Source organism: Asterias amurensis, chromosome 14 (genome assembly GCF_032118995.1).
Source record: "Asterias amurensis chromosome 14, ASM3211899v1".
NCBI lineage: Eukaryota > Metazoa > Echinodermata > Asteroidea > Forcipulatida > Asteriidae > Asterias > Asterias amurensis.
In genome coordinates this window covers 10,068,855-10,092,428 of record NC_092661.1, presented here as the reverse complement: position 1 = coordinate 10,092,428, position 23,574 = coordinate 10,068,855, and the positions used below count along the sequence as shown (strand labels likewise).

At 37.6% G+C, this 23,574-nt stretch overlaps 1 protein-coding gene across 1 annotated transcript in view; it reads right to left on the bottom strand.

Annotated features, from left to right (window-relative positions):
- LOC139946881 (E3 ubiquitin-protein ligase E3D-like) overlaps positions 1 to 23,574 on the bottom strand; it is a 40,712-nt gene that overhangs the window by 10,588 nt on the left and 6,550 nt on the right. Inside the window, exons 6-8 of the mRNA XM_071944641.1 lie at positions 17,903 to 18,020; positions 11,751 to 11,862; positions 1,650 to 1,891 (exon numbers count right to left, since the gene is read on the bottom strand). Of these exons, the coding sequence (XP_071800742.1) occupies positions 1,650 to 1,891; positions 11,751 to 11,862; positions 17,903 to 18,020 (472 nt within the window). The remainder of the gene's footprint in view (positions 1 to 1,649; positions 1,892 to 11,750; positions 11,863 to 17,902; positions 18,021 to 23,574) is intronic.

The window sequence follows — 23,574 nt, the reverse complement described above, 5'->3', positions numbered from 1 at the left end:
CAACCTGATCACCCCACAAATTATATATCAGCAACAACAAAAAGGTCAAACATTGTGATACACACATGTATCTATTCCCTTCCTTGGTATTCGATACAATGACTGATTATTTTCTTGTTGATACAAAAATAATTGAATAGAAAGTGATTAATATTTGGAATTGATCTACACCATAGGGAATTATGGCTTGAATTCTTAATGTTATGTCTTGCTAAATTAAATTTTAAGGTGACCATTTACCAAATAAATGGTGAAAGTTTGGTAAGTTATAACAAAATGTATAGATGCCACAAATGGCCTTACTTTACGGATGCAATTGCCTCACTGCCTGAGTGTCTTAAGATGAATTTAAGTGCTTTGTAAAATCAAGCCCTGCATTTACTTTTCTCTAATTCCCTTTACTCTTTTTCCTTTTTCTAGAATTCCCCTGTGTGGTCCTGGTTGAACTAGGAATTCTCTTTTGGGGTACACTGGGTTTTTTCTGTGTACAAGACACAAGGCCACTTCCATAGCTCAAATCCCCATGTACATGTACTGTACATCTACTTACAGATCCCAAATGGCTAGGTTTACACTTCTTGAATATATCCATTAATTGAACGACGTGGGATATTGGTTCTAATCATTACTGTTATACCCTAACCACTAATGGAGTACTGCCCATTTCTTTTAGAAGTGGTCCCCGGTCCACTTTTCTCACCAGGTTATTACATTGTACATGTATATCCATTTCTTGCATTTTACACCATTGAAATATCACAGCGAAGTCCAACACTTGAAGACCAACTTCCATTAGCCTAAACAGCGTGGGGGCAATTGTCATTCGAAAACTTGTCTGCAATTACAGACATGAATTCCAGCGTCGTTGGGATCTTCTCAAATTTAAACTGTAAAGTGACACCCAACCATGATCATGATTGCCTACGTGGGGTGTTATAGTGCTTGTGTCATTCTTTGTCATTAAAGATTGGACTATGATATATGAACATGTGTACATTTAGAATGTAGATTGTGTATGATCATCTAGTTTGGATTTGAGGTGTTTGTTCTTTGTTGGAGTGTTTCATTGTTTGTTTTACAAAATGTATGTGTTTGTGAGTCCTTTCTCCATCTCCTCCCCCTAATTGGTACAAAACCAGAATAAAATTGAGAATAAGTTATAAACACAGTGCCAAATTTACACTTTCCTAAAACTATGAGAAGGTTTATCTCAATGGCCGTTGGGCTCTTTCAAACCTTTTCAGAGAGTTTAACAAATTTGTGAGCAGAACTTTTTTAATTCAAGTTAATGTTAAGGTGCAATATTACAAATTTTCACAGGCTTGTTATTTTATTCACATGATGGGATACACCAAGTGAGAAGACTGGTCTTTGACAATTACCAAACATGTTCCTTCCCTTTAAATTTGTTCACAATGTGTATTTTATCATTTGATTGTAATTTTGATACTTTTAAACTTCTGAATGTTGCGATTTTGTCCCAAACCTCAAGTCTTTGAAAACTAACTACACTTACCGATTGTGTAACACATGTACAATAGCACCTCACTGCCATGTGAGGTGCAGAGAGATCATAGAATAATCAGTAAAACACTGATCATAAATCACAGGCCTGACTTTTACCAAACAAAATGTTATCATACTTGTACCTTTTCCACTCTTGGTCCCACTGAGTCTGGTAGAGTACCTTAACAATCTTATGAGCGTTCATGTCGTGAGTCTTGACTCTTTGCCGAGGGGTGCAGCAACATTTCTCCCAGCCTGCTGCTTTAAATGATGATGAGCTGCAACATGATGGTAGAGATTGATTGCCATGGAAATGGTTGCCGAGCTGGCCAAGTGGGAGGGTATCACTGGTGAGTAGCAAGGTGTCTGCACTCAGTAACCATACCTGTCAAAGTTACAGTCGGTTTGGAAATAATGGTTAGTTAAATCAAACAAACAGGCATTGAGTTAACACACAGCACTGGCAGTAGTTGTCTGTTTTGACTGTAGTGCCCTTTGAAAAGTTCTAATACAAATTTACATTATCCTTATTGGAGTGCCCAATTACCAAAGTTTGGATGAATATATAGAACAAAATTACTAGAACGGGATCTGAACTGGTGATCTCTGGATTAACAACCTAGTGCCCTCCCACTTTCAGAGCTTCTGACAGGAAAAACTGAACAGGGACTGACTGCCAACATTAGGGCATAGTTTATGTTAGTATAGCATCAGTTAATCCAGAGGTCACAAATTCAATTCCTGTTCTAGTTTAGTGTTTTCTTTCTTCAGCTTCTAAAATCACACTAATTTTAAGATTTTTCCAATTAATAGTAATAATAACAATAATAATAAGACATTTGTAAAGCGCCTAATGCAAAAGCCTCTAAGCGCATTAAAGAAACAATAAAATAAACAATTTAGAGAAAGATACAAGATACAAATAGGCAAATTACAAAAAAGAAGCTTTAAACAAATGAGTTTTCAACAAGGACTTAAAACATTGTAAAGTATTAGCTTGGCGAATATGCACAGGAAGATTATTCCAAAGAAACGGTGCGGCGTAAGAAAAAGATCTGTGGCCATAAAAAATGGAAGAAGCTCTAGTAGCAGAAAGCAATGACTGTTGAGATGATCGTAAAGTCCGAGTAGGGGAATAATGATGAACAAGTTCAGATAAATAAGCAGGAGATTGACATGTTTGAGCCTTGAAAGTTAACAGAAGAATTTTGTAAACTGTTCGAAACTTAACTGGGAGCCAATGCAATTGCAGTAGTACAGGTGTAATATGGTGAGAACGAGGCAGACAAGAAACGAGGCGAGCAGCAGTGTTCTGTACACGTTGAATTTTAGCAAGATTTTTATCGGGGAGTCCATACAGAAGTGAATTGCAGGAATCAAGTCTAGTAGTGACGAAGGCATGAACAAGACGAAGAGTAGTTGCTTCATCCAGGTAGCGGCGAATTAGTGATATTTTCCTAATAGCCATGAGAGCTCCTTTGCAAACATTATCAACATAAATTGATATCAACACAATTGATATCATTGGTTAGGCCTAGTGTATTCATTGCAAACTTATAGGATTGAAATGAAGTCGTTCTTCTAAAACATGATACCCTGCACTAAGATTCTAACAGATCTAACAGATTCTTATCTCTCATCCAAAACCAAATTTGATGATATTGAATGGTCAGATAGTAGGAGGGTTGACTGTATACTCTTGAGGTGCATTCACCACATGAGCATACTGTATGTGTACGCGTACGATATACATGCTTCATACAAGCTTGGGACTCATAGATTATCCCGTGGTGTTAATTAATGAGGGAGTATTCTTGTCATTACAATAAATCAAAGAAAGTAATTAAGATAATAATTAATCAAAACAATCAACCGATGTGTACTTGGTAAGGGCACAGTGTTAAAGTTGGCTGAATCTGCTGAGCGCATAATGTAATTATAAATGTGTACGGATGGTTAAGGCCGGCTTGTGTTTATTACCAAGTAGATCAATCAGCTATTAGTAGCACAGGGCAGCAGGGTAAGGGTGTGTGGTGAATCTACTTGGTGTCGCATCCACATGTGACAGGTTTTGACCACCTCAGCTGTAATGTCTGGGAGGGATTTAATTTTGTTACATCTATTCATTTATTTATTTTCAGAAAACGGGAATTTCTCACTCAAATATTAAAATACTTCAGGCCTGAAGCCTTTTTTAGCACACAAGGTTGTAAAAAAGGGTTGTTTTTTCTTTCATTACTCTCTTGCAATTTTTATGACAAATTTAGTACAAAATTTCACCTTTTTTTTTAATTGTATGCATACACCAAGTGAGATTTCTGGTCTTTGACAATTACCAAAGGTGTCCAGTGACTTTAAGTTGATGAAAACATTCATGGGTGTTGTGATGTACATTGTGCCTCACCAAGCCTAGAATGTTATCTTTAAGAGGTCAGGCTGGTTTCAATAGACCGATCCACTAAGCTCCGCCCCATTGCATATTAACCAATCACAGGGCAACGAAGGTCCGACACTAAGGTCCAACATGCGTGCGCGTATCTTGGCGCGCTTGGCGCGAGTTGTGCAGAAAGGCATTGGAGAGCCCCACGTGTTCTTGCTCACACGTGTGTTGTGGGCGGAGCCTACTGGATCGGTCTATTAGAAAAGAGCACATCCATTGGAAAATCTTCAAAGTCTTTAGGAAGCCTCATGGGTGAATGTGAATGTACAAACGCAGACGGACCTTGAGGTAAACTCAGAGTGACACTGCATCATCAAGAGTTAATGACACCATCCATGATTTATGTACCTTCCCTCATGACATAAGCATGATCCCTGCTATTGTGTTCTTAAATGATACAGATGGAAAGAGGGGGAGGGGGTGGGCATGGTCTTGTCTGCAAGAGTCATATTATGGTTGTATCAAGACAAACACTGCACAGAGAAAGCATCTTGGTCCCTCGTTAGTGATATCACTCATCAGAAAGAAACAAGATCCACTGAGCGTCAATGCCTCCACCTCCATATTGACTTACATCATGTCAAACCCTAAACTGCAGATCAATCAAGAGAGACAAAATGCAGAACATATTATACACCCCGTACTCCTTTTTGTATGATTCCACCGTATAAATCCATCACTCGTCATGTCGTAATATTTAGGCAGGTGGGAGATATCGCACTAAATGCCCCAGCCACTCTATGTGTCGTTTGTTTTGAGACAAAGTGCAATTTAAGTGATTCTCCTGGCCGGGAGAAGGATGTTGCCGACTGGAGAAGGATAGCTGGAGACTCAGAGGATGAGAAGAAGAGGAGGGGATATTTGCCCTTAGGCAATGACTGCCGGGAAATAGAGCAATTCCAACTTGTATTGAATGATGTGTGTGGCAACAAGCCATTTACTTACTATAATTGCATTACAGAAATCAAATGGACACATTCTCCTGTTAAAACACATTATCCTGGTACAAAATCATCTCTAAGTGTTACAGACTAAGAACAATGGTCATCCCTTTCTATAAAAAAAACAAAACAAAATAGTAATTTGGGAGAACGCAATCTGACATCTACTTTGAGGCTGCAGGATATGTTCAGCAAGATGAGTTCTCAAAGAACAAAATCCACACAGCAAAGAAGATTAATTTACATGTAAGTTTTGATGTTTACAAACTGAATACATTGATACCTCACCATAATACATGCAGTACGTGTATGCCTCAAAACCAACAACTTATGGTGTTACCACAAACAGACCATAATGATACCTCACCAGTCACCATGCTAAAATGTATACCTCACACTTTATGGTGTTACCAAACGCCTTAAAAGCCCTAATTTATGGTGCTACCACAAACTGAATATTATATTGATACAGCACATATGAACCTCACCATGTTACATGTTTATGTATGCCTCAAAACCCCCAAGTATTAATGGTGTTACCACAAACTTAGTACATTGATACACGTACACATTCCATGCTGTGCCTCAAAACCTACCTTACCATTTTTACACTGTATATATGACACATCACATGGGGATGTACATTGTATAAGGGACACACTTTCCATCCAAGGCGTTCACTTTCACTTTCAATTAAGAGTTGATATCTCTCAATCAGTATTGAAAAGAGAAACAAGACATGTACAGTGTGCCTGTACAGTATCATCTGGTTTTTGTGTACATATCACTGTAAATCGTAAAATATAGATTAACTCCAATGCACTTTTAATAGCATACTCAGCTGTTTTTCCCCACTTTAAATATTTTTTTCTTTCCAGTTTGAAATTTTTTTTTTCCTCCTCTGGTATTTCATGAATTGACCATATTGTCACGCCAGGATCAATTTGCATAAGTTTAGGTGATGATGATTGCTCAAGCCGACTGGGAAACGTTTTGTCAATTTCTCCTAACACAATTTATCACATCTGTGCCTCGCTCCGTGTTTAATATTAACCCAATGTCTAAAATGCGATAGCATCGGACTTGTGTCGGATCTGATGGCATTTTGATGAAATGAAATGAAGGAATTTTTATAACAAATCTTAAAAACATCTGTTTTGAGCTTGTTGCTCTGGTAAGTATGCCTAACCAGCAGTTGCTTATCACTGTGTGGCGGGGTCAGTGTACATGGACTACTGTTAATTCTTGCTGGTGATGTGCAATTAAAGAAAATAACTTTTAAGTGCACACAACTTGGGAAGTGCATCAAAAGAGTTAATTAAGTGTTGATTTGTAGTACTTCAGTCATTGCTGCCTTAAAGTGCATCAGAGCGTTGCTCTGAAGGTCAAGTTATTAGTCTTGTCACAGAGGCTACAGGGTCTGTGTATTGTATAATCAGAACTGACATAAATTGCTTCTCTACAACCAAGAGTAAATTTGCACATCATCTTGGATTGACGTGAAGGGAAACGAAATGCTTGATCAAAACCATTGCATGACAGTTTACGGCTGACAAGTGACCTAGTTTATTTTTATAACGAAAAAATTACTTTGATTTTGGGGGCAGAAATTTGTCAAGTTGTTGTAATTGTTTTTGTTTTAATGGAAAATGAAGTATGTGTACAAAAGTGAAATGTTGTCTGTATGAATATGTGGTAACAAATTGTTAAACATTACAGTTCAATAACAACTTTCCAATTACAGGGTTATAACCATCGCAGTGTAAATTCTTCTTCAAAATTAAGGGGAAAAAACTTGTTCATCATCACTGTATTGAATTTTATCAACTTGTTTTGTACATTTCTAGCGACAATACATTCGACACTGGCCTGAAACCGGAAATAGACAAGGCCTCTCAACTGCCCCAGTTCTGGCACCAGTAACCCTTTAAAATAAGAATGCCACGGTCATTTAAATGACTTCATTTTAATGCCCTACTTTTTAAAACCAGAAGCTAAGCCCTATCCATAGCTTCTGAGTATCGGTTACAGTGACTCCCTACCTTATTTTTACAGATAAATCCCCCTAGGTCGACACATAAGGCCAGGACTATTTGCTCAGTGATGTTACAGGATCAAGTTATATTTTCAGTGTAGACATCATAGTGGGTAGATATAATGTGCCATCAATTTAAAGGGAAGACACACTTGTACAATACATAGTTGGTGAATGGTGAATAATTGTTTACACAATAAATAGGCCCTAGTGTTTTCGGTCACGAGCCCATTATGTATGTTTAGTTACCGTTCACTATGGTTTAAAATTTGTCTGTAATGTGTGATTATTTCAACATGTTAGTTGTACAGTTAAATGCTAACCATGTTAGTTGTAGAGTATAGTGATTACTAGGTCTAAATTCTACGGACATGTCACCTTGCTAGCAACCAACGTGCATACCTTCGGAGTTCAGGTGAAATTAACAAGATAGTTTTTGTGTGTTTTTTTTCTCAGCAAGTAGAAGCTGTATGCAGCTGAAACTATCAAAGATTACCTTTTTATCTTTCTTTATAATTTTGTCTAAGCTATTTAACATCATTAAGATGACTACCATTCAAAAATTTGATGTCATCCTGATTTTGGTAAAATTATCCTGCTTATTTGTGCTTAACAGAAAACTTTTAGGTAATGTTTTCTGCCTAAGAAAATCTAGGATATTGGGCATACATGTACATGTAGATACTAGGTCAAACATGTTCATCATGTATACCTCACAAATGAAGATAACCACGTTAAACTGTCCTTAATGTGCAGCTCGACTTGCATGTACAACCAACTCAGTAGACAATGATGGCATACAAACCATACACTGTATGCACCTAAAGAAAAGAAGTCAAATATTCAGCAAGCCTACGGGGGAGATTTAGAACTGGTCTTGCTGGCTGGGTGTCCAGTTCTCTTGTAGAGTGGCAATAACCCGCTCCACACTTAAGGATGAAAATGAGACTAGGGAGCTCTGAGAGAACAGTGTGGTTATGTATCACATTAAGGGGAAAGAGAGCAGGAATCAAATTTTACTTTCTCTGTATCAATATCTCTGCTCATCAGAAATTTTAGATTTGGGTAAAACCTCCAAGGGTTAACTTTCATGCAGTAAGAAAAATAATCACTTGTCATTTAAGACTTTAAAGAGAAAATAAATCGAGAATCTTTCGATTCTAAAGTAGGCCTACTCGTGCAGAGAATCAACACTCATTTTTGCCATATCAGTTCTGAAGGCCAAAAAATGCAGGCACAATATACGGTAAAGAATGCAAGTCAACTCACCAACCAACACCCCACCCCCCCCCCCATTCCCCACCACCAAGCAAAAATGAAACATACAGAGTTAATCTTTCAAAGAATCTACATGTATCTAACAAACTACCAGAATAAGTTAATTCTTAATAGCACCCTCATGCTTTTTTGCAATGGGTGACTTTGTAGGGGGGCGACTGGGCGACTTTGACTGTGTAAGGGTTACCTTCTCAGGAGTGACTTTGAGAGAGGGCTAGAATGTACATGTATGTTAGGAGCAACCTTGCAAGGGGGCAACTTTTTGTTGTGGGGGACTTTGCAAGGGGGGGGGGGAGTTGACTGGTTCCCGATGTAAACCTGTACACTGTACATTGCACGTTCTGCCATGTACACTTTGAGTTTTCCATTAAGTTTTGGGTGGATCCGGGGTACAACTCTTTGTTGTGGGGGACTTTGCTAGGGGGGGGGGGGGTGGGGGGGAGTTGACTCAGGTTCCCGATGTAAACCTGTACACTGTACATTGCACGTTCTGCCATGTACACTTTGAGTTTTCCATTTAATTTTGGGTGGATCCGGGGTACGTTTGGGTTTGCTTTCGTTACGGCTGGTTTATGTTGAGGTTTTTGCTTTGGAGTGTTTTTTTTTAGGGGGGGGGGGGGGGTTCTCACGTCCTGCAGTTAGGTGTTTTGTTTACATTATGTTTATTTTTTCTGTCGTCTGCCATCATTCTGTAAGATAAACCATCGTTCTCACAAAAACAAGGATGGCTTCATATTTGAAAAATAGCCCAATTAACTGAGTAATGATGGAGTAATGATGTATGTTTGTCTGTACTAGTGTACATGTAGCTTTGCGATGTTAGGTTATGAGGTTATGACACCAATCTTTATTCCTTCTTGATCAGTTGATCATGCTGATACCTGTGACCTACATTTGAACATGAACGTGATGATGTTAAACTGTCAAAAGATGACTACAAATTAGAACCAGTTGCAATGACTGGCATGCCCACATGTACAATATGTATGACACTTTATCAAACTACATACTAGACTTCCTAGAAACCTAAATAGGTTTCTAGGAAGTCTAGTATGTAGTTTGATAAAGTTATTAATTTTTAAAAAAATGTATCTGTACAAGTGATGTACAATATGTCTTTCTCCACCAGATGAGTGAAAACAGATTTTGTAACTTTTGACTCAAGTTTCGATAAATTTTACGAAAGTTGTAATTCAAGAGGTGCTCCAAGAGCTTGTTATGCAGTAATTTTTATTGAGTCTTTATGAAACTAGAGCAATTCAAAGTCTCTCACTGCTCGATAAATGGTGTAAAATTTGGTTGTTTTTAAAAGGACTTACAGTGCCCCCCCCCCGGTGAAAATTAAGTCAACATCGAAAAACGTCAGATGATGTTTCATTTCAAATGAGGATGTTCATTTTGAAACAGGAAGTTTCTTGTTCGTACCTACACATGTAATGCACTTAAACACAGAAATTCCTCTTTGGAATGTACAATTTGATTTGTCAGTGGTATCCAATGAAATCATTTTTCAAGGAGTATGTGTGATGATGGAGACTTTTTCCCTTTTTTCAGAAGCCCGTCTTTAATACTGTGTATACACATTGCTTACATACAAAGCTATGTTTTTGTATCGTTGTACATTTATAACAGGTATGTGCAGTGTAATTAAAAGGTACTCAACAATCCAAGACACAACTCCACCCGTTGCCAGATGTGGCTTTAATAAATGTACTTAAGTCAAGAGCTGCTCAGAGATAGTTTATCGATTGGTTCATGAGATGCCCAACTCATCAGGACAACACCAATGATCTTATATATCAGAACCATCGTTTGTTCAGATGTTTCATTGGATTCCGAGACTGAAATAAAAACCAATACTGAATATTAGCTTTTCTGAATGTTTGTTTTCGGTGCATTTCACTCACATTTGGAGTGGATGTTTACAGTCAGTCTCTAGTAATCATTTGATACCCTTGTATTATGACGACAGTGTAGGGTTAATGCACCTTTGAAGCTAAGTTTAATTCAGTTGGCATTTTTGTATGGATTGCGTGGTGGGTTATGGCCGAGCGGTCTGGTTCACCAGACCCGAGCTTTGGTGTTGTCAGCTGCAGAGTGTGGGTTCGAACCCCAGTCATGACACTTGTGCCCTTGAGCAAGGCAAGGCTCTTTACCATAATTGCTTCATAAAAAGTTGGGAAGGTATTGCATTTTGTTCAACTAGACAGGTAGTGGATGGATGAAACCCATGCTTAAAGGCAGTGGACAATATTGGTAATTGTCAAAGACTAGCCCTCACAGTTGGTATATCTCAACATGTATGCATAAAATAACACACGTTCATCGAACTTGGGAGATAATAATGAAAGAAAAAACACCCTTGTCACACAAAGTTGTGCTTTCAGATGGTTGATTTCAAGACCTCAAATTCTAAACTTGAGGTCTCGAAATCAAATTCATGGCAGAAATTACTTCATTCTCGAAAACAACGTCACTTCAGAGGGACCTGTTTCTCACAATGTTTTATACTATCAACCTCTCCCCATTAGTCATTACCAAGTAAGGTTTTTTGCTGGATAACTATTTTGAGTAATAACCAATAGTGTCCACTGCCTTTAAATCCTTACAGACTGAGAAGGGGGTAACCCTGTGATTATCTACTACACTTGTAAACAGAAGCTGTGGCACATGCAAATCTCCAACAATATTCACATTTCAAGGTAAAGGATTGTATAAACATGATAAATGCCTGATTCCATAGTTAGTTTCACTGATCTGCATTCCTAGGTTCTACAGAGACACACAAAACATGCAGTCTGATTTTGATTGATTTGGGTTGATTTGTATAATTCTTAGTCTCTTGTAAATTATGTTAATCAAAAAATCTAAACACTTTATTCTTCTAAGCAATTAAATCTACTAGGCCCCCTAGATTTGAAGTTTTCTAAAATAACAAGTAATGTTTTGGGTTTTTTTTAAGCTAAGTCTGTTTTAATCTTAGTTGATTTTTTGGTATTTTTTACCCATCATCAGTAAACTTAGTTTAATTAAGAAACAATCTCGTCTACATGTACATATGACCAATGTGTAAGATGTTTACTTGTCACAGTAAGTTGTTATGAATCACTTGATTGTGGTTGAACGGTTTCCATTTGCAATTACAACGATAAGTGAGTTATGTACGTGTATATTTTGTTTTTAAAAAAAACCCAGAGTTATCCCTAATTTTTAATGATGAGTTTGATCGTTAGAATGTTGTCCATCGTGATACATGTAAAAGCAATCTACAAACTAATTGAGCAGATGTACATCTGTGGGGTGTCATGACCGAGCGGATAAGAGCCCCGAATTCAAACTCTGGTGTTTCTGTTCAGCAGAGTGTGGATTCGAGTCCGGTCATGACACTTGTCATGCGAGCAAGGGGTCAATAGGCTACCTTAAGATGAAGGACTAGCCCCCGGCTTTTCTTGACTACAACAAAAAGCTTTATGCCAAAGCAGTTGCTAAATTGAGCACTTTTTGCACATTGTACACCACTTTAACCGATAATCTGTAAAGTTCAACTCACCAGTAAACACTGCTGCTGGCTAGTCTCCTTCTCAATGATGAATTTGAATGTGGCGTGCATCTGACTCAAAGAGGCCAAGTGCTGGGCGAGGTAGGTTTCGGTGTTATAGCAACTGGAACAAAGAATAATGAACAAATTAATTTACCTGACAGAGTTTTTACCAACCTATTGTGAACCTGACAGATTTACTCAACAATAAACTCAACAATTTTAGTTAGAAATTACCTGTTTGTCAAAAACTATGGTTCTGTTCCTAGCAAAGTTTTATAATATAAACAGCTCTCCAGTGCTCTTTAAAGGGTGTATGTACTTTTTGTAGGACAAAAAACACAATGTTCACAGATTTACACTAAACTTACACAGTTTGAAGATAATGATAGTAGAAAGCTTCCCTGAAAATATTACTTGCTGAGGTGCTGTAGTTTTTGAGAAATGAGTAAAACAATGTCATGAAAATAACTTTCGTCTCAGTGATCATGAGACGAAAATGATTTTTTAGCATGTAAAACGTATTTTCATTACATTGTTTTACTCATTTCTCAAAAACTAAAGCACCTCAGCAACTAATATTTTAAGGTACTACTATCATTATCTTCAACGGTGTAAGTTTAATGTAAATCTGTGGACATTGTGTTTTGTGTTACAAAAAGTACCCAAATCCTTTAACAAGTAACTGTTTATGGTCATTAATTTGTGTAGTAATTAACAAAGGTGTATATCCTCACTTCAAACAATGTACAGTACCTCAAAATAAACTGCATAGTACACGTAGGTAAAATTTTCCCCCATGCATGGCCATGGTATGTACTTGTTTACTGAGAAACATTGCCTCTTTTGGGCAAACACTTTGTGGTAGCACTGCACTTTAATGTGCCTGAATTAATAACAATGAATTGCAACAAAACTAATACTGGGTGTTTTAAAGATCTTTCCTAAAACCTGGGCACAGTTTCAAAAAGCTTTTTGACAGGAATTTCTGCTTAGCAAAGAAAAATCTTACATAGCACAAACAGGTTACCAGCTTATGTTATGCAAATCGTTTGTGACTTGTTCCCTGCTCACTATTGCTTAGAATAACAGTTTTGCTAAGCACTGTTTCCTGCTTAACAGCTTCATGAAATTGGGCCATGGTAATGCGAGTACCAAAGCATTGACCTGCTTTTTTTTAATTGGGGTTACGTGTATATTTCTCTTTGAACAATGTTGATGATGTGACTCCATCTGGAGTACAAAATTCTGTCTATTAACTAATGAGCAGATATTCCAGATAGGTTTTTAAGTCTTTTAAATTTGAGTAAGTCTTTATTTCAATGACACATTTCTACAAAACATTAGGTGCAAATGTTACAGATGTAGATCTCTGTTACCATGTGTCTTTTCAATGAGAACATTATTTAGAGCAGACACACAAAATGCCTCAAGGGCAAATCTGGCAGGGATCATCAGGAACTAATTTTTCTTGATGCTCAAGACTTTTGGCAGGGCTTGAAGTTTACATTGAACTTCAGGCCTGAGGCCAGTGATTTTTTTTGATTTTTTTTTATGCAAGTCGCCCAAACCAAGGCTAAATACCACTGTATGTTAAGGGCTACAAGGATGAAAACATACACATGCAGAAACTCAGTGGGGCTGAAGGTAGGAATTGACATTCCTCTTAAAAGATGGAAGATTATAGGATGAAGGGAAACATGCACCAGGCAAGGAGTTCCAAAGAGATGCAGTGAGAGGGAAAAAGCTACTGGAGTAGCTCTTTGTTCTACATCTTGGCACAGCCACAGTATAAGGATGAGAACAAGCAGAAAGCCTGGTCTCGCGCTCAAACACCCTGACAGGAGGAGGAACAAGGTTGGATAGACTGGTGGAACATTTACCATGGAAATATCTGTAAAACAGGCAAAGGCTGACTACAGACCTTCTGTGAGAAAGGGGTTGCAGTGTAGTTCCTATAACTCTTCTCCAACCAGGTTTATAAGACCAGATTTGGGTATTGGGCCAGTTATATCTCATGAGTGAACAAGTTCAGCTGTTTTATGACAAAAAAGTCCAATGCTGACTTTTATTATTTGATTACAACAACTGAGGAGATCCTTGTCATTTGATTGGAGGATTGTAGGTCATGTGGTATTCAATGTAATCTACAGGGACAGGGTGATGTGGCCGAGTAAATACTTGTAAGAGAACCAGGACTCAAGATCATGGTGAGACTGTTCAGCAGAGCGTGGGTTTGAATCCCGGGCTGGACACTTGTGTCCCTGAGCAAGACACTTTTAAACTATAATTGCTTCTCTCCACCCAGGAGTAAACTGGTACCTGTGAGGGCAGAGATGGTTTTTGTGATTGATTTAGTTTAGTAGCACATATTTTATACACAGGCTGTATACTCCCCAGGGAGCTGAGATGGTTTAAGAAATAAATTAAATGGCCCAGTGACCAGGGGTATTAAAGTTGGAAGTGCTTTGAGACGCCCTTCGGGTGTGTAATGTGTGATATAAAAACCGATTATCATTAATATGATAGTTTTTTCATAACACGTGTATTATTTGTTTTTAAAATGTATTTGATTTCTACTCAGCTGTTATTTTTCAATGAATTCTGCCAACACTGTTGCAGCCTTATTTTTTCCATTTGTCTTCTTTTTTCCCCCCAGCTCATTGAACTTCTTTTGGATGTTTTTTTTTTTTATTTTACTTTATCAAATAATGAGCCACAAGGAAAACTGACTGGGTCAATTTTAAATGATTTAGGGTTAAAGAAAGACAAATTAACTAGTGCGGGATTTGAACCATCGAACACTGGGTTAATCGGTGCCAACGGAGCTACATATATCTAGCTCTATGTTGGTGGTCTCTCTATTTGTTCAACCCAAAATTATTTTGCTTCAGCATTTCTGCTTTATTAAGTAAGTAAGTAAACCCAATATTTCCATATTAAAGGGAAGGTACACTATTGGTAATTGTCAAAGACCAGCGTTCTCACTTGGTGTATACTCAACATTTGCATAAAATAATAAACCTATGAAAAATTTGAGCTCAAATGGTCATCGGAGTTGGGAGAAAATGATGAAGAAAAAACACCCTTGTTGGAACAAATCTGTGTGCTTTCAGATAGGAATAAAAGACTTTTAGCTAGAAGTCTTTTATTATTTTAGTGAGAAATTACCTCTTTCTCAAAAACTACATTACTTCAGAGGGAGTTGTTTCCCAATGTTAGTTACCAAGTCAGTTTTTAAGTTAATATTTGTTTAGAGTAATTACCAAACGTGCACCTTCCCTTTAACCTTGATTAAATTTGGAGTTCCTTTGTTATGGATTTTTGTCAATGTAAATTTCATCATTGTAAACCAAATAGTTATCGTCCTTGAACTTTTTGTTTGGTAATGTAACTCAATAAAAGCAAAATGAATTTCAATGAAGAGTTGATTTTGTATTGATTCTTTGACTTGTCATATGTTCTCTTTATTTACTCAAGTAAACACTAATGTGCAATTTTGAAAGCTTTATCAGGCGTGCCATTTGGTCCTTTAAAAAAAGTATGAATATTTTATCAAGCACAAGAGCTGGCCTACATATGGTGTAGACTTTGAGGGACATTAAAAGTCATTTTAAAAAAAATCAGAAATCAGACTACAATAGAAAGAATATCAAGCCTGCTTTAGATTGCAAGGGTTTCTAAATGCAAGTAGAATTTGAAATACTGACTGGTGGAGATACAACCTAGTAAACATACTGTACATTGAGTTAATGTTCTTATGTGTGGTGCTTTAACACGTGACCTATTAAAGGCAGTTGACACTATTGGTAATTGTCAAAGACTAGCCCTCACAGTTGGTGTATCTCAACATATGCATAAAATAACAAACCTGTGAAAATTTGAGCTCAATCGGTCATCGAACTTGCGAGATAATAATGAAAGAAAAAAACACCCTTGTCACACAAAGTTGTGTGTATTTATATGGTTGAAAATTACTTCTTTCTCGAAAACTATGGCACTTCAGAGGGAGCCGTTTCTCACAATGTTTTATACCATCAACCTCTCCCCATTACCCGTCACCAAGAAAGGTTTTATGCTAATAATTATTTTGAGTAATTACCAATAGTGTCCACTGCCTTTAAGGGCTCAACAGAGTAAGCAGAGCAACATTTTTAATTATGACGTTCATTTACACATGTATTGCAACTTCTAAAGTAGTTCACATGGTGCTGTGGCGCATTTAGCAGCGACTGCCAGACACACCAGGACAACCCCAAAAGTGTAGCTGGGTTATTTGATGTGCATTAAACAACACAAGGAACCTAGGTACTGTTCCTCTTCAGAACCTCAACTCATTGAGGGATATTCAGTGTGCATGGTGTAACCTAGCACCTTACACGTACTACCTTGTTTACATAGCTTTTACTCCTAGAAAATGAAGAGAAAAAAACAGATTCTATGCATTTCACTTAAAGCCATTGGACACCTTCGGTAAACAGTATTGTCCAAGGCCCACACTTTGTGTATCACAACTTACATATAAAATAACAAACCTGTGAAAATTTAGGCTCAATTGGTCATCGGAAAGTTAACGGGAAACCCACCCTTGTTTCCGCACGTTTCGTCGTGTCATGACATGTGTTTAAAATAAATCCGTAATTCTCGCTATCGAGAATTTATATATTGTTTAAATGTTTTCTCAAAAAGTAAAGCATTTCATGGAACAATATTTCAAGAGAAGTCTTTCACCATTACCTTCTGTAAACCCTGAAATAATTTGTAAATCTGTGAACTTTTTCTTTTTTTTCTGTACCGAAAGTATATAATGGCTTTAATAAATATATAATATGAATTGAAAGTTACACATACAATAGAGACTGCCATGTATTTGACATGTCTTGATCTAGGTGCCCTGTATGTCATCCTCACATGGACACTGGCAAGAATGGGAATGGCGTACTTTGTCAGCATTTACAACATGCATTATATTAGATCTGTTTTGTTATCACTGGAGAAAGGTGGCCTTGCCTCCTTCATCAACAGCAGTCTGCATTCTGTGCTGAGGAAGTCATCTGTTTATTATCCATTCACTGCATCCATCCCGGTAAAAATTAGATTTTAATGCAAATTTCATGTCTGTTTCTGGAAAAGTGTGTGTATTAGAAAAGCAAGTCAAGGCCAAGACAGTTCATTGACAATTGAACGATTTCAGGGCTCAACAGAATGCTGGCATGATAGCTGGTGCTTGGATGAAAGTAGACAATTTTATTTAAAATACAAGCACACTATGTGGTGTAGGCTCATCATAACACCCATTACCAATATTCTTGCTTTTCATTGCTTTTCATTGGTTTAGAGCGCGTCACATGATATGTCTTAGTTTTACTAGACGATGGCCGTGTGATAGTGCATCGGTTAGCCGTGCGCTAGTCCGAAGTCTATCACAGACGTCCGTTGCGTGTACGAGGATGAAAATTAATAGTCTGTATTTAACCATTTCGGATTACATGACACAACATGCAGCACAGTAAAAGTTTTTCGCAATCTGTATTCGCGTCGTCCGTGGATTGTAGCATTCAGGTCTATAACTTAATAGTACAGTATTGAGAAATGTTTGGGGTGAGTGTTATAAAACAAATATTGACTGCTTTTACTCGTGCAATGGTTTCGCCTCGGGAAAGTAGAATGCTCTGGGGATCACCTCGGGAGTCATAGTTTTAACCATAGCACTCGAAGCAGTCAATATTTGTATACCAGACTTTCAGGCTATCGTATAACAATTAAACTGATTTTCTGAGGGCAAACAAAATCAGAAGTCAGATTGAACTCATTAAACTCATTCCTTTAACCAACTCATAGCTCCCTATACAGCCTGTGCTGCCAAACATGTCAATCAATCACAAGAGCCATCTCTGCCCTCACAGGTACCCATTTACCCCTGGCTGGAGAAAAGCAATTATAGTAAAGTCCCTTACTCAGGGACACAAGTGTCACGACTGGGACTCGAACCAACAGACTCTGCTGCTGACCAGAAACACCAGAGCTTGAGTTCGGTGCTCTTATTCGCTCGGTCACGACACACAAAACAAACACAAATAATGACAAGGTGGCCCTTCTGCTGTCAGAGAGGGCAGGAGGAAGGAACACTTCATCACAAACCAACACTGACCAACGACCCTTACCTAAAGGATTTCCTGAGGTTGAGTTGTTCATCACATGATCGTATATGAAGACTATGTTTGAATAACTTGACGCTGTGGATTGCCTGCCACTCTTGACCCCGTTGTATACTATCAGCACCTGCATTCAACACAAGTTTTAAAAAAACATTATCCTCTCGGTAAATTATCGCATCACATGTCTTGAATGGCTACATTCGTTTTGTTCAAGTAGTTGCCAGTACTGCAAGTCGATTTACTGGAGAAGAGATATCTATTTCAAACAAAACAGCTGGATCCGTTTTGATCCAGATCAGTTTGGGTCCAGATCGGGTCTGGGTCAGTCGCAATCCTAAACTTTCAGATCTTTGTTTTGATCCTGGACTTCATAGGTCTTGGGCTGTACCTTTGCCTTTAAGTCTTAGATCACAGAAACAGGCCCTTGGGCTTAGGCTCCGCCTTAGGCTCTGACTTAGGCTCCGACTTACACACACATAGGCTCTGGCTTAGGCTCCGGTTTGGATTCCGACAGTAATTTTTAAGGTACACTTTTGCTATGGGACATCAAACAGACGGACGGTGCTATAAGCAGCAGTTTCGAAAAGGGCCTTCCGTGATCTGGGCCCAGTTTCATAAAGCTGTTATAGCAGAAAATACTGCTTGACAAATTTCTTTGCTAAGTAAAAAAGGAGGGGAACACCAGTCACAACAATACTTGTAATTTTGGCTGGTAACCTGTTTACATATGTTAAACATCACTTTTCTTTGCTTAGCAAGCTGTTATGCTAACAGGCTTTATGAAATTGAGCCCTGAGACTAAAGCAAAAATAAAGTCAAAGATCAAAACAAAGGTGATGAACATGGTGAAGGACTCAAGGGTTGCAACCGATCCATATGGTCCTGTAGGATACTCTCATTTATAACATTAATAATAATATCAAAGTCTTATATAGCGCCTGTATCTACCAAACAAGGAACTCAAGGCGCTGAGTATAATATACAAACTTCAGGAAGCTCATTTTGTATATGTACAAAATAATATGTACTGCAAAGACTAAGGGCCACAAAATAAAACTGTAACTTACATAGAATGTACTCCGCCTTACAAGAAAAATGATGACGCATGTAGTAGAACTACATGTGTGATAGTTTTACCAATGAGTGTACTAACTATTGATTCAGCAGCCTAAGAGCAATTAGTGTTAGTGTGAACCATATGGCTTAATCAATGCTTACTCAATTTGTGTTGGTCATTGTATACTAATGTCTCTGGGCTGTATGAATATGAGTTGTGTTCGGAATGATGTTCCGATATTTTTGTCAAAGGACAGGGAGTTTGTTTTCATAACGATTGTGAGTTGCTTGTTTCAGCAGGGACTGATTGAGGAGAGCTTGTTTTAAAGGGAAGCATAATCACTCTTAAAGGCTTTTGGCAACTTTTGTAAACCAATTTTTTGGTCACGACATTAATCCCTACACACTGTGAATGAAGATGCATGTTATATAATTTACCTGTAGAAGTTTCAGCTTCATAACGTCAAGTTTTTTAGAAAAAAATGTGAAAACCACAGAGCAATGTTTACAGGGGAGTCGCGTAATATCTGTTATATACACGCTAAAATAATTTTGATGAGATTGTTTTACTAATTTCTCAAAAAATACAGCACCTCAGCAAGTAAGAATTTGAGGGAAGATTTCTACAATCTTTAAACCATGTCAGTTTATTGTAAATCTGTGGATATCTGTGTCTCGTGTCTTATAAAAAGTACCCAAACCCTTTTAAGCTAATGGCAATAAAAACTTACACGAATAGAAGATCATACAACAGCTTTTGATAGTATTAAAGCATTTTGAAAATCATTTCACTTTGAAGTATTGTGGTATGAGAAAAATATATCAGTTTTTTTACCCCCCCCCCCCCCTCCCCAAATTGAATCTGAGCGGTATTAGTGTTAGTTACAGTAACTTCCAGAATACTTTTTCAGTACATGTACGTTAAATTGGAGGCTACAATGTGACTGGTTACTTTAGTAACATTTAGCATGATACGCATGTGCCTTAAGAGTTCTGTTAACTTCAATTTTCTTTTCATTTGCTCAGCTATAAAGTGCATTTGGGTTGTATAAATAAAGTTCCACATGGAATGCTTGATGAATGCTCAAAGTAAACCATGCCCTCTTTGGAGTAAATAAAAATCTGCCAGATGTCATTAGGCCAATCATCCCGCGTTGACTTCACTTTGTCCCTCCAGTCTTAAAGGCACTGGACATCTTTGGTAATTGTCAAAGACCAGTCTTCTTACTTGGTGTATCTCAACAAGTTTGCATAAAATATTAAACCTGTGAAAATTTAAGCTCAATTGGTCGTCAAAATTGTGAGAGAATAGTGGAAGAAAAAACACCTTTGCTGCACAAGTTGTGTGCTTTTAGATGCATTTGAGACCTCAGCTGAGGTCCCGAACTCAATATTTTAGTGAGAAATTACTTCTTTCTCAAAAACTACATTACTTCAGGGGGAGCCTATTCTCACATTGTCTTATCAACAGCTCTCCATTGCTCGCTACCAAGTAAGCTTTATGCTAACAATTTGTTTGAGTAATTACCAATAGTGTCCAGTGCCTTTAAAGACCCACTCTGTTTTAGATTATTTTAGTGTTTGTCAAAATTAACGGAGAAGGGATGGCAATCAGTATTTTATTAGCAAAGATAATTTGGAAAACGGTCTTCATTTTAAGGATAATTTACTGACAAGATTTATTCAATTAGATAAATAAAACACATCAAAGGATAACATTCTCCTTTTAACCCCATTTCAGGAGAACATGAACGTCGAGTACAGTTTTGTGATGCACCCATTTCAAATTAGAGCCTAATTTATGGAATTGGGAGAAAAGTTAGAAGTCTCTAACTTCACCTGTGTAAAATGCCACTGTCACTCAATGTGATAGCTATCTATTAAGTACTATTTTTGTGGGGACTTCTCGTAATTAAATTCACTACCGTAGATTGAGTTCTTAGAATTGGTCTCAACGTCAGTAGACATTCGTATAGTGACAAGTGTATGTTGCTCTACATTGGACAATTTGCTATTCCCTGAAGGCACTTTGCATAAAACATTTCCAAGGATAAGTGGTACTTGCACCAAGCCACATTCTATATTGAGCTATCCAACGGACTTTTAGACTGGCACATCCGTTTTTTTTTTTTATTCCCCATAAATAATTGAAACTAAATAGAGGTTGGGTGGGGAAAACTAGTCAGGCCCACTTTGATGTTATGACAACAATATCTAGTTGGTAAGACACTGCTCTAGAATTGCAAGGGTCGGAGGTTCTAATCCCACCTGAGTAAATGCCTGTGATTTTTTAAACAGAGCTTGGGAAAGTATTGAGTAGTGCTAACGCACATCAGTGTATATGGGTAAAACAAAAATTGACATTAAGCAAGTACACAGGGAATCTCTCCAAGATAGCCATGCGGTAACTTTCTAGGATTATGCCATGATCAATGTCATTTAAGTCATAGAAAGGTGTTCAGGGAGTCCGGTTTATTGATTGGTTGTCTTTGGGACTTAAGAAGCATAGCCCTGCTAATTGCATTGATTAGACTTGGGAGTAATTAACGTCTGAAATGGATAGCTGGCAAGAAGATCGATAGTAATTTGCCTTTGCCTTGTTGTGGGTGGACAATGGTCAAGAGCCAATGACCGGTTGGATTAATGTGGGTATTAGTGGGCAATCAAGTTTATGCACATTGGACTGTGCTCTACCTGATGAGAGAGGAAAGCCCCTTTCACACGAGAGTGACACGAGAGGGACCCTTGCTACACTGTAGCATGGTTGTAAATTTATACCTCGTGTGAAAGGATGAACAGTTTTTACTGTACAAGTTTCCTAGTAAAAGATTGTCAAACATTGCAACATTTTACAACCATGCTCAAATTAAGCAAGGGATCCAAGATAAAGTGCTGTCGTGTGAATAGAGCTAAACAAAAAATTACATTTCGTGCACATGTAGTTTGTAAAGAATTGAAAGGTATTTTGCATGCAGCTATGGAGAAAACAGAAGATTGCGAGCTGATACTGTTTACTGAACATCAAAAGGCACACACTCTGTTATTTATAGCATCATTCAAAATTAAAATGTGTAAAAAAAAATGTTAACTTCTCCAAAAAAGTAAAACTCACAATGTACAGTTACTAATGGAACATTTACATGTTACTGTAGAGGAGTGTTGTTAAACATGTTAAAGGAACTCGTTGCCTTGGATTGGACAAGTTGGTCTTTGAAAAGCGTTTGTAACCGTTTGTTATAAAATGCATAATTAGACAGATTTTCTAAAAGTAGAATATAATGATCCACACAAGTATCACTCGAAATTGCGGTATTTTCCTTTTACCTTGTCGACAAACACAGTCAGACATTTTTAACTCCCCTAAATGGCCGACGTGCTAGTTCGCAAAGTAAAAGGAAAAGTAAGCAATTCGAGGCAAATGTGTGTGGATCATTGTATTCTACTTTTAAAACATCTTTCGAACCATGTGTATTTTATAACAAACGATTACAAATGCTTTTCAAAGACCAACTCGACCAATCCAAGGCAACGTGTTCCTTTAATGTGCCTTGCATACAGTGATAAGGTGGGTTGGAATCCCAACCTGGTCGGTCATGAAAGCACGTCCTTTTTGTTGCTCCAGCAAACCCTTACCGAAATCTAGAGGTAAGACATTTTTTCTGAGACCGCAAGGGTTGTGTGGGTTGGTTTCCCACCCGAGTGATATGCCTGTGGATTTGATTTTATTTTGTTCACATGTTCTTTGAAGGGAATTGTTTCTTTAAAAAATACTTTTTATGGACAATATTTGGGGAGTATTTACCAAAGTAATACCCTCTTTTTAAACTGGTTCATCATCAGGCGTCACCCTAACACTGTACGGTACTTCCTTTAATTACTTTGCCTGTAAAATAATTTCTTTTTTCTACTGCATTATAACTGGAAAGTAGTTAGACATTAAAACTTTGCCATTAGTCGGGCACATAAATAAACACACGTTTCTTGATTGATGGGCTTGTCAAGAATATGTAACTCTTTTGCTTGTCAAGTAACTCTCAATATATTTTTGTTTGTTCATAATCCCTTAAAACCATCCAGTAGAAGTTTAAAATTCCTTTGCACTAATGAAAAGCGCCCTGAGACGGTTATTGTGAAATGCGCTATATAAGAACACGTTATTAGGACTATTATTATTTAAAGAAAAGCACTTTATTGAGGAGAAAAAATATTGCTAAAGTATCAGACCTAATAACGTACTGCACCATGCAGAAGTATGTACACAGTACATGAGCACGTGTACAAATGATGAGTGTTGGCAAATATTGGGGAGAAAAACTTATTACTGAGCTTGATTCAGTAAGGTTATAATATCATTCATCCGAGGCGGACAGGAGCTGTATTTGCAATACAAGATCATCCATCCATCCTGCACTAAACACTTTACCAGTTTCATTAAAAAAACCTCTGGCAAGTACATGCTCACTGAGGAGGAAAGTTCTTAGCACGCACATTGTTGACAAAACTGCTGTCACGCTCGATAAATTTTACACCCCAAAGACCACTGATCATGCATTTAGCATCAAGGACCAGTTTACAATTGTGGATCATAGTTCTTTATTACTTTTAATGATAATAAAGTGCTC